General features: G+C 48.2%; 1 protein-coding gene and 1 long non-coding RNA gene across 2 annotated transcripts in view; one reads left to right on the top strand and one right to left on the bottom strand.

Annotated features, from left to right (window-relative positions):
• The window catches only part of Gm30978, a 38,266-nt gene that overhangs the window by 17,746 nt on the left and 6,480 nt on the right, over positions 1-14,040 (top strand). The gene's annotated exons all lie outside the window — the stretch shown is intronic.
• The window catches only part of Gm39147 (predicted gene, 39147), a 28,306-nt gene continuing 23,356 nt past the window's right edge, over positions 9,091-14,040 (bottom strand). Inside the window, exon 3 of the mRNA XM_030243898.1 lies at positions 9,091-9,655. Within this exon, the coding sequence (XP_030099758.1) occupies positions 9,252-9,655 (404 nt within the window). The 3' untranslated portion in view covers positions 9,091-9,251. The remainder of the gene's footprint in view (positions 9,656-14,040) is intronic.

Genomic DNA, 14,040 nt, shown 5'->3' with positions numbered 1-14,040 from the left:
CCTTTCCCCACCTGCAGGGCCAGCTGGAGCCTACAGTGTTTCCCACACGTGTATGTGCAATTTCCGCCCACAATTAATAGCTCCTTCTCTGGTCTGGGACAGCATTGTGAGGTGTCTCCTTGTCAGAAGGTAGGGTAGCTCTTGAAAACTTTCACCCTGGAAGGCTATTGAGGGTATCCAGCCTGGTTTCTGTCTACAGTGCCTCTTGCTGTATCTCTCCCCCCCCCCCCCATCCCATCACCCATTTCTGGCCCTGCTATCTCATGTCTCTAATATCTCACTTCATCCTCTCTACCCCATTTCTGGCCATTGTCAGTGTTAATCCCACTGGGCAAGAATAAGAACGCTACCAGGATTTTGAAAAATTGAAGCAAGCTTTAATTAAATACTAGCCAGGGTGATGGACTCAGGCCAGGTCCCAGAAAATGGCCACGTGTTACTGCTGGCTCGGTACTTATAAAGGCAAACCGGTAAAACTCCATACTTCTCGATTTCTCGTCCAATGCGAACAAGCGTGCATCCTGACATACTGACATACTTCCAGCCTACCTACCTCTAGAGCTGTGATCAAGTACATTGGGTGCAGTTGGGTCAGCCAAGCTTGTTTAGGGAATTGAAAACATGCAGGATGTTATCTTATGTGCACGGCAGCCTCCAGCATCTCAGGAAGTGTCTGTCTGTCCATGGACAACAGGCACTCACAGGTTAGAGGTATTTCATTGTATGGATCTTGAAGGCATAGTAATTAAAACTTAAAACATGACTTTGGCTCTCATATTATCTCTGCTGGGACCACTCAGATATTTGTCTCTCTCTCTCTCATTTTTTTTTTTAATGACAAGTTGGGTCTCACTATGTAGGCTCTGGCATGGGTGTTACTATGTAGACCAGGCTAGCCTGGAACTCACACAGCTCCACCTGCCTCAGTCTCTTGAGTCCTGGAATTGAAAGTGTGTACCACCACACCCTACTCCTCTTTGTTTCTGTCCTTACTATCACTCCAAACCGAGACCTAGAGATTTTTCTAAATTTCAACATGGCTGTGTTTGGAGACTGCTTGGAGATGATGTTAGAGAGTTGTCCCTCTAGGACTCCTCGTTCCTCATCCTCTGTCTCCCCCCAGATCCTGCTTTCCCCATCAGCATGTATTCTGGGTCTTGCTTCCAGACCTCTGCTGGGAATATCATTATTTCAGGGCTGGTGTGCTTGGGTGTGTGGGTGTGCTTGTTAACACACAGCCCCCCCCCCCCCACACACACACACACATATCCACACAGGTATCAATGAAAGCCTGGCCTGAGTGTGATAACAACCCTTTTTTTTTCCATAATATTTTAATTAATTATTTGGGAAATTTACATCACGAACCCCAAGCACCCTCATTTCCTGGCCCTCCCAGTTCCACTCTCCACCCTTGGGACCTCTCCCCCCATTGAAAAGAAAAAAGAAGAAAAAAGAAAAAAAAAAAGAGAAACACATACACATACACACACACACATTCACATACACACATACACATAGACACACATACTCTCACACACATATACAGACAAACAAACACACACACACACACACACACACCAAGTCCAGTTTGTGGTTTGTGTTGCCCGTATATTCACAAGAGCATGGTCAAACTCCTGGTGGCCAGCCCCTTAAAGAAAACTGAGTCCCTCCCTAACCACACCTCTGCCAGACCCTGTCAGTTGTGGAGAACTACATTTCGGCATCCCTACCACAATTTTTAGGAGTTCTCTCTGATGGCTTTCTGTCTAGGCTGTTACTTCTTCTGGCAGGGGTAGAGGTGGGGTGGGATGGGGCACAGACATCAACAGATCCACAGTAGGACCACAATAGATCCGTGGTCCCAGACATGGCCCTTGGCAGCAGCATGGGCAGGACATCACCATGATCTCAGGTGGCAATATAAGGGTCCATGATTCACAGATGATACCCTGGACTCAAATAGTATGTAAACACAGAGTGTTTTATTTTGCAGAAGTCCAGCATGCTGGGGTCTCCCATTACCAAGAGAGACCCTGAACTATTGCTGGGGTCTTGGTGGGATAGGGGTGGTGTGTGTGTGTGTGTGTGGGGGGGGGGGGTTGCAAACTGTTGTTGGGCCAGTCTGGAAACTGTTGCTGGGGAAGTCTGGAAACTGTTGCTGGGGAAGTCTGGAAACTGCTGCATTGTCTTTGCCTCAGGCCAGGTGGTGGGGCAGCTCCTGAGGCCTGGACTTGCCCAGGAAACAGAGATTTAGACCTAGTCTCCTAACCTTCCAATTTGAAGCCTGTCATGGAGTGCACCTAGCCTTCTCAGCAGCACAGACCACTCACATCAGTATGGCCTCAAGCAGCAGCACAACCCACTCAAGGCTCCAATTTTTCCTACTTCCTCACTGAATATTCACTTGTGATAGTGACCTTGAACACAGCAATTCTACGCCCAGAAACATCTCCTTGTTTCTGTTTGTTTGTTTGTTTTTGTTTTGCCCAGACAGCTTTGCATGCAGACATTCATTGCAGTGCATCATTGGTCTGCTTCAAGGTTTCTCATCTCTGAAGCACCATACATTCTGGACCATTTGTCAGACATCCTGGTGTTACCCAAAGTCAGGGTGATGCTTCAGCCAGACAGTGCTTCTGAAGGCAGGTTCCATGAGCTCCTGGCTGCCGCACACCTCCCCACCCTCTACATCTACCACCTGAAGCTCACAGGCTCCATCCCTGTGACTGAGCCCATAGGCAGCACTGCCACCCAGCACTCTAGGTCTCCCAGCAGGACAGCAGGACAGAACTTCAGCACAGCTGAAGTGTTTCCATGCTGAGAGCCTGCCAAGGGACCTACACTGCACACACCTTTAATCCTAGCTCTCTGGAGGCAGAGACAGGCCTTCTTTGTGAGTTCAAGGCCAGATTGGACTTCATAGAGCATGCTAGCCAGAGTTATGTTGTAAGACCTTATCTCAATACAAGACAAGACAAAACAAGACACCAGCCTAACTGAGCTGCGTAGTTTTTCTGGAGAGACAGCTCAGCAGTTATGAGCACTTGTAGTTTTCCCGTAGGACCTGAGCCTGGTTTCCAGCACTCACATGGTGGCTAACATGGTGGCTAACATGGTGGCTCACATGATGGCAGTAACTCTAGTTCTAGCGAACCTGGTGCTCTTTGCATGCAGGCAAACACTCATACACAAGAAATATAAACCTTTAAAAGGGGGGCTAGAGACATGGCTCAGTGGTCAAGAGCACTTGACTGCTCTTCTAAAGGTCCTGAGTTCAAATCCCAGCAACCACATGGTAGCTCACAACCTTCTGTAACAAGATCTGATGCCTTATTTCCTGTCTAGCCTATATCTCAAACATAACTCCAGAGTGGCCTTTGACCTCTAGTGTGGGCAGCCTTCTGTGTTCTTCATGGTTCTTTGTGACACTGTGACTGTTTTCTCCATGTACACGCTATCTTTTGATAATAAGGTAACTACCCTGTTTTTCATATCAGAATTCTCCTCTTCTGCTTGTGTGTTTATGGAAAAATCGGCTCTCTGCCGGGCTGTGTCTGGGGAAGTAGCTTTGGCTGAAGCCAAGCAGAGCAGAGTCACAGAGAGGCCGTTCCAAGGCAAGGGTGAAGCAAAATTCAAGACCCTGGCTGGGAGAAGCGTTTGTTGGCCATTTCTGGGTAAGAAGTTTCTTTTGCCTCTGGGAGATCTCTGAGTAGGATGGTTTTCCTCTGAATCTGGAGGAAAAGTAGCAAACCTGGGAGCTTGGCAGCCAGCTTCAGGATGAAGCGGATCCAGCAGAAGTTAGCGCCAAAGCTCAGAAAGAAACTGAGTCCTGATGTCACTAGCAGAGAAGACGACTAATGGAGCTTAATCTAAAACCAGCTCTGGCCTGTGTTTCTTGTCACCTGCACCTTTAAATAACTGATTTTCTTTCTTTATTTTTTTTTCTGAGACAAGTCTTATCTATGTGGCCATTGCTAGACATAGGCCAGGCTGACCTTGAACTTGTGACAGTCTTTCTGCCTCAGCCTCCTGAGCTGCTTGGATTGCTCTAATCTGTGATTTACATCTCTGTTATCATTTATAAGGTGAGGCACCTCACTTCAGTTATCACTTCATTTTGCTGCTATAATTAAATCTGTGACCAGCTGCAAGATCTAGGCATGAATCCCAAATTCTGTAATCTTAATTGTCCCACAAATTCAGCAAGTCTAAGGTGGACCTTAGTCTTGTTTGTTTGAGATGGGGATCTTACACAGTCCAGGCTGCCCTGAAACCTGCTATGTAGCTATAAAGCCACCACAAGCCTCCAGCATCACAGACTACTGTTGCTATTGTTGGCAGTGCTGGAGTTCAAACCCTGGGCCTTGTAGATGCGAATTAAACACTCCTCCATTGTTCTGCATCCCCATTCCTAAACTAACCTTTAAAGTCACTCCTACCAATCTGCTTCTGATCCTCCCCTCCCACCCTCCCCCCCTGCATTGTTCAAGGCTCCTCTGTCCCTCCTGCTGTCCCAGCTAGAAGCTGGATGTATCAGAGTACTTGCATCTCCCACATCTAGTTAGATACCCCATTCTCATGATTCTCCTCCTTCACCCCATGATCTGCCCCTTTACCTGGTCTACTTCTATATGTTGACTCAGTTGTCCATCATCCCTTATGCCTTCCAATGCAGGCTCCTCATTGAGGCTAGTCTTCTAAGTTACAATGGTGACCACTTATAGCCTCTGCCCAGGTGATCGCTCTCTGTCTTAAAGGCCATCTTCGAGACTATGACTGCTTAGGACTTCTGTTCTTCTGGAAGGTGTTGAGTCTCTCGGGACTTAGCCTATGCGTCTTCTACTTTCTTGGTGCTTGCCTGTTCCTTTCTCCAGGAAAATGCCCATTTGAGGGCTGGCTACCTCTATGTTCACAGGCACATCTCGCTGACCACCCATCATTCCTATCACATCCTGTTGCTTCTGCATGGTGAGCAAGGACCCTTGTGTCCCTTACTTCTGCCACCTCAATCTTTAGAACAGTCCTTGGCTTGTAGTTGGTACTCAGTAGGTGTTTGTTGGGTTTATAAAAAGATAAGGAGGGGCTGGAGAGATGGCTCAGCGGTTAAGAGCACTGACTGCTCTTCCAGAGATCCTGAGTTCAATTCCCAGAAACCACATGGTGGCTCACAACCATCTGTAATAGAATCTAATGCCCTCTTCTGGTGTGTCTGAAAACAGCTACAGTGTACTCATATAAATGTAATAAATAAATCTTTAAAAAAAAAGATAAGAAGAGAAGGAATGTGTCTTGGTGGAGGTTCAGTCAGGTGTGGGGGAAGTGGGTGCCTCTGAGAACCCATTGCTGAGATATCCATTCCCCCTGAGGGACCAGCCACAGGACAGTATAGTATAAAGTAGACTTTATTTAGGGCATGGGGGAAGGAAGTTAAGAGGATAATAGAGACAGAGGGAGGAAGGGAGAGAGGGGAGAAGGAAAGGAAGGGGAGGGGAGGGTATAGGGAAGGGGAGGGGAGGGGAGTAGAGGCCAGCCATGGTATGTGGAGAGAGGGGGTAAGGGGTGAGAGGACAGAGCGAGAACAAGAAGACAAGAGAGCAAGAGAGAGCAGAGGGGGCAAGCATCCCCTTTTATAGTGAGTCAGGCACATCTGACTGTTGCTAGGTAACTGTGGGGCAGCACAAAATGCTAACTGTTCATTGGGGTGAGTGAGTAAAATGACCCTTATCTCACGGTGCACCCCCTGTGGCCTTTCTCCTTCTGGCTCTGAGATAAGCTTCCTCTGTTTAAGGGGCATTGTGAGGTGTCTGAGGGGCTCCTGCTTTGTTTGCCTGCACTTACAGTCATTGCCAAAGGCGATTCTTAGGAGGGGGAAGGCCGATGAAGGGAACTGTGGAGGATGCTGAGAGTCAGCTTCCGGCTTCAGCATCAGGTGTGAGAAGGAGGAGGGTGTTTTATCCTTGCTACCACCTACCCAGGAATTCTGGGACATTTGAGGCCACTTTGGTCCCAGAGTTCCTAGCAAAATGTTGCTGCTTCTACACCTTTAGGACCCAGGCAGGGAGACAATGGGGGTAGATAAGGTCTGGCTGTCCTCTCTGCTCCCCTCTGTATTCATGTACCTAGCCTATCCACCGGGAGTCGCCTCCCTCATGAGCCTCTGTGCACCACTCTACCGTGGGAGCAGGAGCGCCAAGTCACTCTTGTGCAGGCCTGGAGACGCGCGCGTGCGTGTGTGTGTGTGTGTGTGTGTGTGTGTGTGTGTGTGTGCGTGTGCGCACCAGTCTGTAGATATAAAGGGGGCATAGGGGCAGGAGGAACCTGCTGCTGCTGGATTTGGGCAGCTAAAGCTGATGAGGGGAAACTGCACTGAGCCATAAATTCTGAAATATGAGGGAAACTGCTGACTACAAGCAACGGTGGAGCCTCGCTGTGATGCTGAGTCCTCCTGCGTGCAGCCCCGACTCACAGTGATGTCTAATCTCTAGCAGCCCTGGTTAATGAGGTCCTGTTCAGGCCACGGAGACTGAGTATCCATTAAGTGCCCAAGACACCCCCCCACCCCCACCTTCCCCTCCTATGGCAACGTTTCAGTCCAGCCTTCCGGGGTACAGAGGGCCCAGCGGGGCTGATGTCAGCAGGGATACAGACCCTGATAGTGCAACAGAGCCATTATATGCTCCTACCATTCTCCTACAGGAGGGGAAGGGTGCTCTTTTAAGAGAAAGTGAGAAGGATACAGGGACTAAGACAGCCAGGGGCAGTGATGTGAAAGAACACAGAAACAAAACTCAACAAATACTAGCTCAGGACCTCTCTGAGTGCCTGCGGTAGGCTCTGTAGCCCCCAAATACAGCCTCTGATTATCCAGGCTGCTTGTCTGACTGCTCCTTATGTCGGCTCAGGAACTCCTGTGGGACAGTTATCATCCCCACTGTCCCTTGAACCCTGTCTGCCTCCCTCCCTTCCTCCTTCCCTCCTCTCCTTCATTATCCAAACATGCACCTTTTTAAAGTTCATAGAATGGCCATTCCTAAGGATCTCCTCAAAGCCAAAAGGCCCTCAAGGAATTAAACATTATTGGTAGATCTGTCGTGCTGGGTCCTGACAGGAGGGTTCCCTAGGGGCCATACTGAATGGTTGTGCCTGGGCCTCTCTCTCCTCCTCCCCCCGATTTGCCTTGGCTTGGCTTTGACATTGGGATGCAGCGGCCCTGTCTTGAAAAAGGCTTTATTTTTGCACCATCTCAACAGGACTGGCATTTCCTCAGGAGGAAGAGGGTCTCAGCTGAGAACGAAGTTTCCTGTGAGTCTGCTGCTCTCTCAGGCCTTTCCAGTGAATGCCCTTTGGAGGGGCTCAGCCTGGTCACCTGGGGCTCCCAGGTCCAATTTCCTGTGAGTCACCACTGGTCACATTTCAGCAGCTGTGGAAGATTTGTAGCCAGAGGGCCAAGGCCAGGGCATGGGGGTGGGGTGGGGTGGGGTGGGGTGGAACCATTGGAGTGAAAGGATGAGTTTCTGTGGGACACAGTAGGCCAGAAAGTTCTCAGGTATTAGTTACCCTCAGTCTAATGATGTGGAAAAGGCCAATAAGGGAAGAGCAGGAAGCAGTTTGGCCCAGCCGCAGATAGTTGTCCCCTGAGCTGCTGCTAGCTTTGGCCTCTTCTGTGCGTGGGCCTGAGTGTCCTTGGGCAGTCCCACTGGCCCTTACCAGCCCTCCCTGGCCCTTGTCCTTAAAGGAAATCCTGTTCTTCTTTCATCTTGGTTCTCATGAACCCAGCTGTCTTTGACCCACAGAACCAGTCACGTAATTTACCCTGGCCAGTACAGTCATTTCTTGTGAACCAATTAATAAAAGGGATGGAAGGACATTAAGCCTAGGAGGGGCCCCACTGTACATGCTCCAGATGAACCCTGTCTGCTCGGTATTTATTTCTCAAAGGAAGACTCAAAATGAGAATTTTTAGGCTGGTGGGTGACAGGGATAGGGTTCATTCTGCCTGAGGCTCTGAAATTGCACCTTGAGGGTTAGGGGTCACCAGCCTCAGTTGCTCCTGTGTCCCTTATCCCAGATTCTTGTGCTTTCCTTTCTTCTGTGTGTGTGTGATGTGTGGTGTGGTATGATATGTGCATATATTGTGTGTATATATAATATGTGTGGTATGGTATGTGTATATATGATATGTATATATAATGTGTGTGTAGTGTGGTATGGTATGTGTATATATGGTATATATATATATATATATATATATATATATATATATATATAGTGTAGTGGATGTGGTATGGTATGTGTATATATGGTATGTATATATAGTGTGTGTGTGTGGTATGTTGTATGGTATGTATATATATGGTGTATATGTATATATACATATATATATGTATATTGTGTGTATATATATATATAAAGGGTGTGTGGTGTGGTATGGTATGGTATGTGTATATATGGTATGTATATATATTGTGATATATTGTGTGTGTATGTGTGTGGTACGTGCTCGTGCATGAGCTTGCTCATGGTATGACAGAGGAACAAGCTGAAGGAGAAGTGTTGGTTTTACATTAACCTCTACCCAAATGTTGCCCTTTCTGGGGCTGAGTGCAACTGTGTGCTCTTGTTCCCATGACCTGGGGATCCAGGTACAGTTGCTTTCCTGCTTTGTGCTTGCGGAGTTAGATGCCAGCCATCTGTCCAACTGCTGGGCAGGGAAGATAAACATTGCAGCCCCGGGAGCCCTACCGAGAGAGAGCAGAGGTGGGCCTAATGGACTTGTTTTTAGGCACTTGCTGGGCAGCCCATCCTCCCCCTGAGGCAGAACATGGGAGATGAGGGCCTGGCTAGAGAACTAGAGAAGGGTAGTTTGAAAGCACATGCTTAGAAGCAGGAAGGAATGGATTTCTCTTTCTTTCTTTCTTTCTTTCTTTCTTTCTTTCTTTCTTTCTTTCTTTCTTTCTCTCTCTCTCTCTCTCTCTCTCTCTCTCTCTCTCTCTCTCTCTCTCTCTCTCTTTCTCTCTCTCTTTCTTTTTTCAGCACATCTTGCCTGAGTTTATTTGTAAAAACAGCACAGGACACTGGTCATCTGCAAATAGTGTGAGGGTAGGTATGTCACAGCAGTCTGTCTGTCTTCACACTGGCAGGAGCCTTTTCTATGGGGCCTTCACAGGGGCCTGAGCACCTTTGGGATCCTGGGCTGGAACTGAAGCCTGGGTCTTAGCTGAAGCTTTGGCCTCTGCCTTGGTTTGAACCTAAGGCTTTGGTTGGCAGAGCCTCTGACCCTTGGCCATGTAGCTTCGAATCTGCTTCCCAAGCTTGGGGTGAGCGATGAAAGCCAGACAGCTGAGTTTGTGGCTTCTTCCCTTTGGCATCTTGGGCTTGATGGCCTGAGGCTTCACCAGGACCTTGATGGCCTCTGCGCACGCACTCACTGCCTTTGCATTGTTGACCTGCATCTTAGTCAGGCCTTTCTTGTTGTGCTTCTTGGCAAAGCGCATGTTCCTCAGGAACTTGGGGTCAACCCCCTTAAGAGATTCATATCTTTGTGACTGGGGTTTCTTGATGCCATTTCTGTGCCTTTTGCGGGACTGGTTGTGTGTGGTGTGGTTCTTGGACTTGGCCGTGTCTGCACAGTAATCCGCGGCTCCCACAGCACCTGGGACGGGAAGAGAAAAAACGAGGAATGGGTTTCTAGACTGGCAGGTGATTGGGAGCACAGGAAGATGCCATAGCGAATTTGGAGGGAGAGAGTGGCCCTCCAGAGTCACAGAAGAACCCAGAAGTGCTGGCCGCAGGACAGTAGAGAATACAGGGGCCTCCAGGGGCCTACCTTGACTGTGCTCACGGTCTTGTTGAGAGATGTGCCTGGCTTCACTCCCTGGGGATCTGGAACAGTGGGTTTGTTACTTGGGGGGGTCTGGCTCCTGGAAGTTGCTGGAGAAAGGCTGGCAGTGTAGGGACTGGCCTGTGGAAACTGAATGGCAAGCTGCAGCACAGCCACCAGGCTCTAGAGATTTGGGCCGGGTAAGAGTCAGAATGAGGAAAGGAAGCCAAGCTTGACTGAAGGCAGAGTGCTAATGTGGGGGAGGAGACTCAATCTCAAAGGGGCTGGGTTGTTGGAGAAGAGAGGGCAGTGTGTGTGTGCACAGTGTAAGAGAGGACTGAGTGTGTGTGTGTTAGAGTGAGGATGATGTAGCAGCCCAGCTGCTGACAGCTGTGTGGTTTTGGGAAAGTTACTTAACCTTTCTGAATTTCATAGTTCTAACCATGAGATAGGAAGAAAGGACGCCCACACAGCATTGTACAGATTCCCTATATTCCATGAGTGTAGTGCCAGGCTGGCAGGCAATGATAGCTTCCCGTTATTAACCACCTAGACACAGTAGGAAGGCACAGTTTTATTCAAGGACTTTTTTGTTTGTTTTTTTGTTTGTTTGGGTTTTTTTTTTGCTTTTTGTTGTTGTTGTTGTTTTTCGTTTTTCAAGACAGGGTTTCTCTGTGTAGCCCTGGCTGTCCTGGAACTCACTTTGTAGACCAGGCTGGCCTTGAACTCAGAAATCCGCCTGCCTCTGCCTCCCAAGTGCTGGGATAGGACTTTTGTTTCACTTGAAGAAAAAGGAGTTTATTTGGGGAAGAGAAGAGTTGCTGTTCCAGACAGCTTCTCTCTCTACGTAGCCCTGTCCTAGAACTTACTATGCAGACTGAGCTTGCCTTGAACTCAGAGAGATCCTCCTGCCTCTGCCTTTCAAGTGCTAGAATTAAAGTCATGCACTACCATACCCAGCCAAGCATCTGTCTTAAAAAAGAATTTATTTGTATGTGTATGTGTGTGATGTGTGATATGTGTGTGTGTGTGTGTTCATGTGCAGGTGTGTGTAGCCCAGAAAGAAGGCATTGGGTTTCCTGGAGCTGGAGTTACAAGTGGGTGTGAGCCACCAGATCCGTGTGTTCACTTGGATCTTTGCAAGAACAGCAAGTGCTGAGCCAACTCTCCAGTTCCCAAGCACCATACTTTAAAAAATACTTTTACAATTTAAAAAACAAAAAAAGTCCTAAGTACATTCAGTGTGTTTTGATCATAGTCACGCCACCTACCCCCTAATTTCCCTCCAGAGCCAATCCTACCAATCTCTGCTCTCCAGATTTAGCTTTTTCTCTTTTCCCCACTGAGTTCTATTTGTACTGCCCATATTCTCATGGCTGTTGAGCCACCCACTAGGATGTGCCCCCTACCACATCCTAAAAACACCTTTCCATTTTATGGTTTGTGTTTGTCTGTGTGCCTGTGCATGAGGAGGCTAGAGGTGAGCCTTGGGGTGCTGTTCAACAGCTCCTGACCACCGTGTTTCTGAGACCGTCTTTCTGGGACTTGCTGATTAGCCAAGAAGGCGGCTGCAGGGGTTTGCCTGTTTCCGCCTCTCCAGTGCCAGGGTTACAAGTGTGTGACATCACACCTAGTTCTTAGTGAAGACCAGGGGTGAAAGTCAGTATTTCCATGGCAAGCGGGGCCAAGCAAGAGCCTCTCCAGTGTCTGCATTTCCTCCTTTTACTTTTAGAAATCATTAATATCATCTAAGTTTGGAGATAACCGAAAGATATTTAGAGAAAAGTAGTGAGGAAGTTTTTAGAGATCAAAAGGGGGAAAACCCTGGAATTTTAAGAAATATAATTCAAGAAGTTGCCTCTGCTTTGGCTGGTGTAAGGCCTAAGGTGTGAGGTGTGCTGTGCATAAGGGTATGGAATACGTGCAGAGGCCAATGGAGTCTTTTGCTATGACCTCACTCCTGCCCTTGTGATCCTCCGAGAGGCACTTTCTTACACAGGACCCAACAGGCCTCCTTTCTAGAAGGGAACCTTGATACGCACAGCAACATGTAAAACAGACGACTCTTTTGACCTGGCCTCCCACTGCTGGGAAATAATCAGACATGAGGACAGCTTACGACATATCTGTTGGCGACAGTGGTTTTAGAATGGAATACTAAGCAGTTATTAAGAACGGTGACCACACCTGTGTGTGTGTGGCTGCTGCTGCTTGTTCCCTGGATGCCAAAGGAGAAAACAGGATGACAAAGTTGTTGACTACACTCAAATTTATATGTGCATGAAAACTCAGACATGAACCATCCTGTCGTGGTGGGTAAGCACCTGGGAAGGAATTGCAAGCAGATGTTAGTATTTAATACTTTTGTATCTTATGGATTCTGAACAATGTATCACTTCCTATAGGAAAGGACTGAGCACCCCACACATACACACTGGGTTTGAAAGGAAACATAATCAGCAAATGGCTTGAAAAGCAGCTAACCTAAGAGTAAACAATATGATCGAGAGACACCATAGAACAGACAATGTCCTTGTGTTGGCCGGCACAATTAAAATCAGTATCAATGGTAAGAAAATGGTTATATCCACTGTGAATGACTTTGGAACGATTTTTGTTGAGGTCCTCACTAGTGACTAAAGCCAAATATGGAAAAATTCACACCGCTGTTTAGAGACTGGTTTATAACACTCTTCACCTAGCTCGCTTTGGCTGCTCGGCTGCTGTGGGGCGGGGGCAGGGGGGTAGCTCTTTCAAAACTGGAGTTAAACAGGGCCCAAGATTCCAGGTAGAGCTCAGGAGACACACTTCAAGAGGACTGGGTCCTACAGGGAACTGGGGATCTGCTGATTGTGACAGTGAGCTCCACTCTGGTCTTCTCTTAGGTCTTTGTCTGGGAGGAGTTTCACATACCAACAAGCAGATGTTGAATTGAGCCCTTGGTATGTCTTACAGAAGACATCGTGTGAGGGCAAGAGAAGGTGTTGCTCTCAGAGACCCAAAACCACCCCCTTCTAGGGCTTGAGTAGCGGCTGGCAATTCCCACACAGTGGGCTGGCAACTAACCCATCCACAAGGAGAGCAAGGGGTGGGGGTGGGAGCTGGGTGGGGTGGGCGTGGTTAAGACGGGAGGTGCCTCGCCCATTGAGTGAGGTGCTGGAGCTGTGTTTTCTGAGGTGAGGATGTGGCGCTGGAGAGAAACTGGAGTGTCTGCGGTCAGTGTGAGGCAGTGCTGTGTGGTAACTGAGAGCAGAGGTGAGGGTTTGGGTCTGAATCCGTTGATTGACTGTGTGGCTTTTGGCAGATTACTAAATCATGGGGCTCTAATTTCTTCTTTCAATGGGAAAACAAACAAAAGAGCAAGAGGAATAATGACAGTAGGTGATGCTGTAAGTACCTGGCGTCAAACTAGCCCACTGAAGACTGTTCCAGCCAGTGTTATCATGTCTACGGTACAGAAAAGGAAATGGAGGCTTAGGGGAATGGCCAAGCCAACAGTAAAGTTTAAAGGATTCCTTCAGAAAGAGCCTCTCTTCCAGCCATGTTCTGAGAGCTGCCCCTAACCCTAACCCTAACCCTCTGTAGGCCTGCTGTAGACCAGGTGGGCTTTGAACTTAGAGATCCACCTGCCTCTGCCTCCTGAGCGTTATGACTAAAGGCATGTGCCACCACCATCTAACTGAACTTCCCTGTTCTTGATGAGGGCTTTGATGTAGGATCTGAGGGAAGAGTTGGGAGCTGGAGAGTGACGTTGAAGGAGATAACCTGGAGAGCAGTGCTTCTAACAGGAAGACCATTTGGGGTGGGACAAAAGTTCGTGGTTTGTGAAGGTACAGTAGCCTGAAGGGTTCTTTGTTGCCACCGCGTGGGAGGGGAATGGTGGGTGGACTGGAGGTAGACAAAGGAATGTAGGTACCCTGTAGACCTATCCCATTCAGGCCTCACTGAGATGTGTAAGCAGCAGAGCTTTCGGCATTAGAGACTTGAAAGTAAAGGGGACAAAAGCTGAAGGTTAAGGCCATCAAGCTCCTTCACTGGGAGACCCCAAAGTTCTAGGGCCTCTCGGAATGTTGCCTGTGAAATAGGGGTCATGAGTTGATTATTTTTCACATGTTTAAGATTGGAAGGGCCTCACACAATTTTCTTCCAGTCATTCATTTATTTATTTTTCTGTGTATGGGTGTTATGTCTCCATGGATGCCTGTGCGCCAGGTGTG

Source organism: Mus musculus, chromosome 8 (assembly GCF_000001635.26).
Source record: "Mus musculus strain C57BL/6J chromosome 8, GRCm38.p6 C57BL/6J".
Classification (NCBI taxonomy): domain Eukaryota; kingdom Metazoa; phylum Chordata; class Mammalia; order Rodentia; family Muridae; genus Mus; species Mus musculus.
This window is presented reverse-complemented; position numbering and strand designations above follow the sequence as displayed.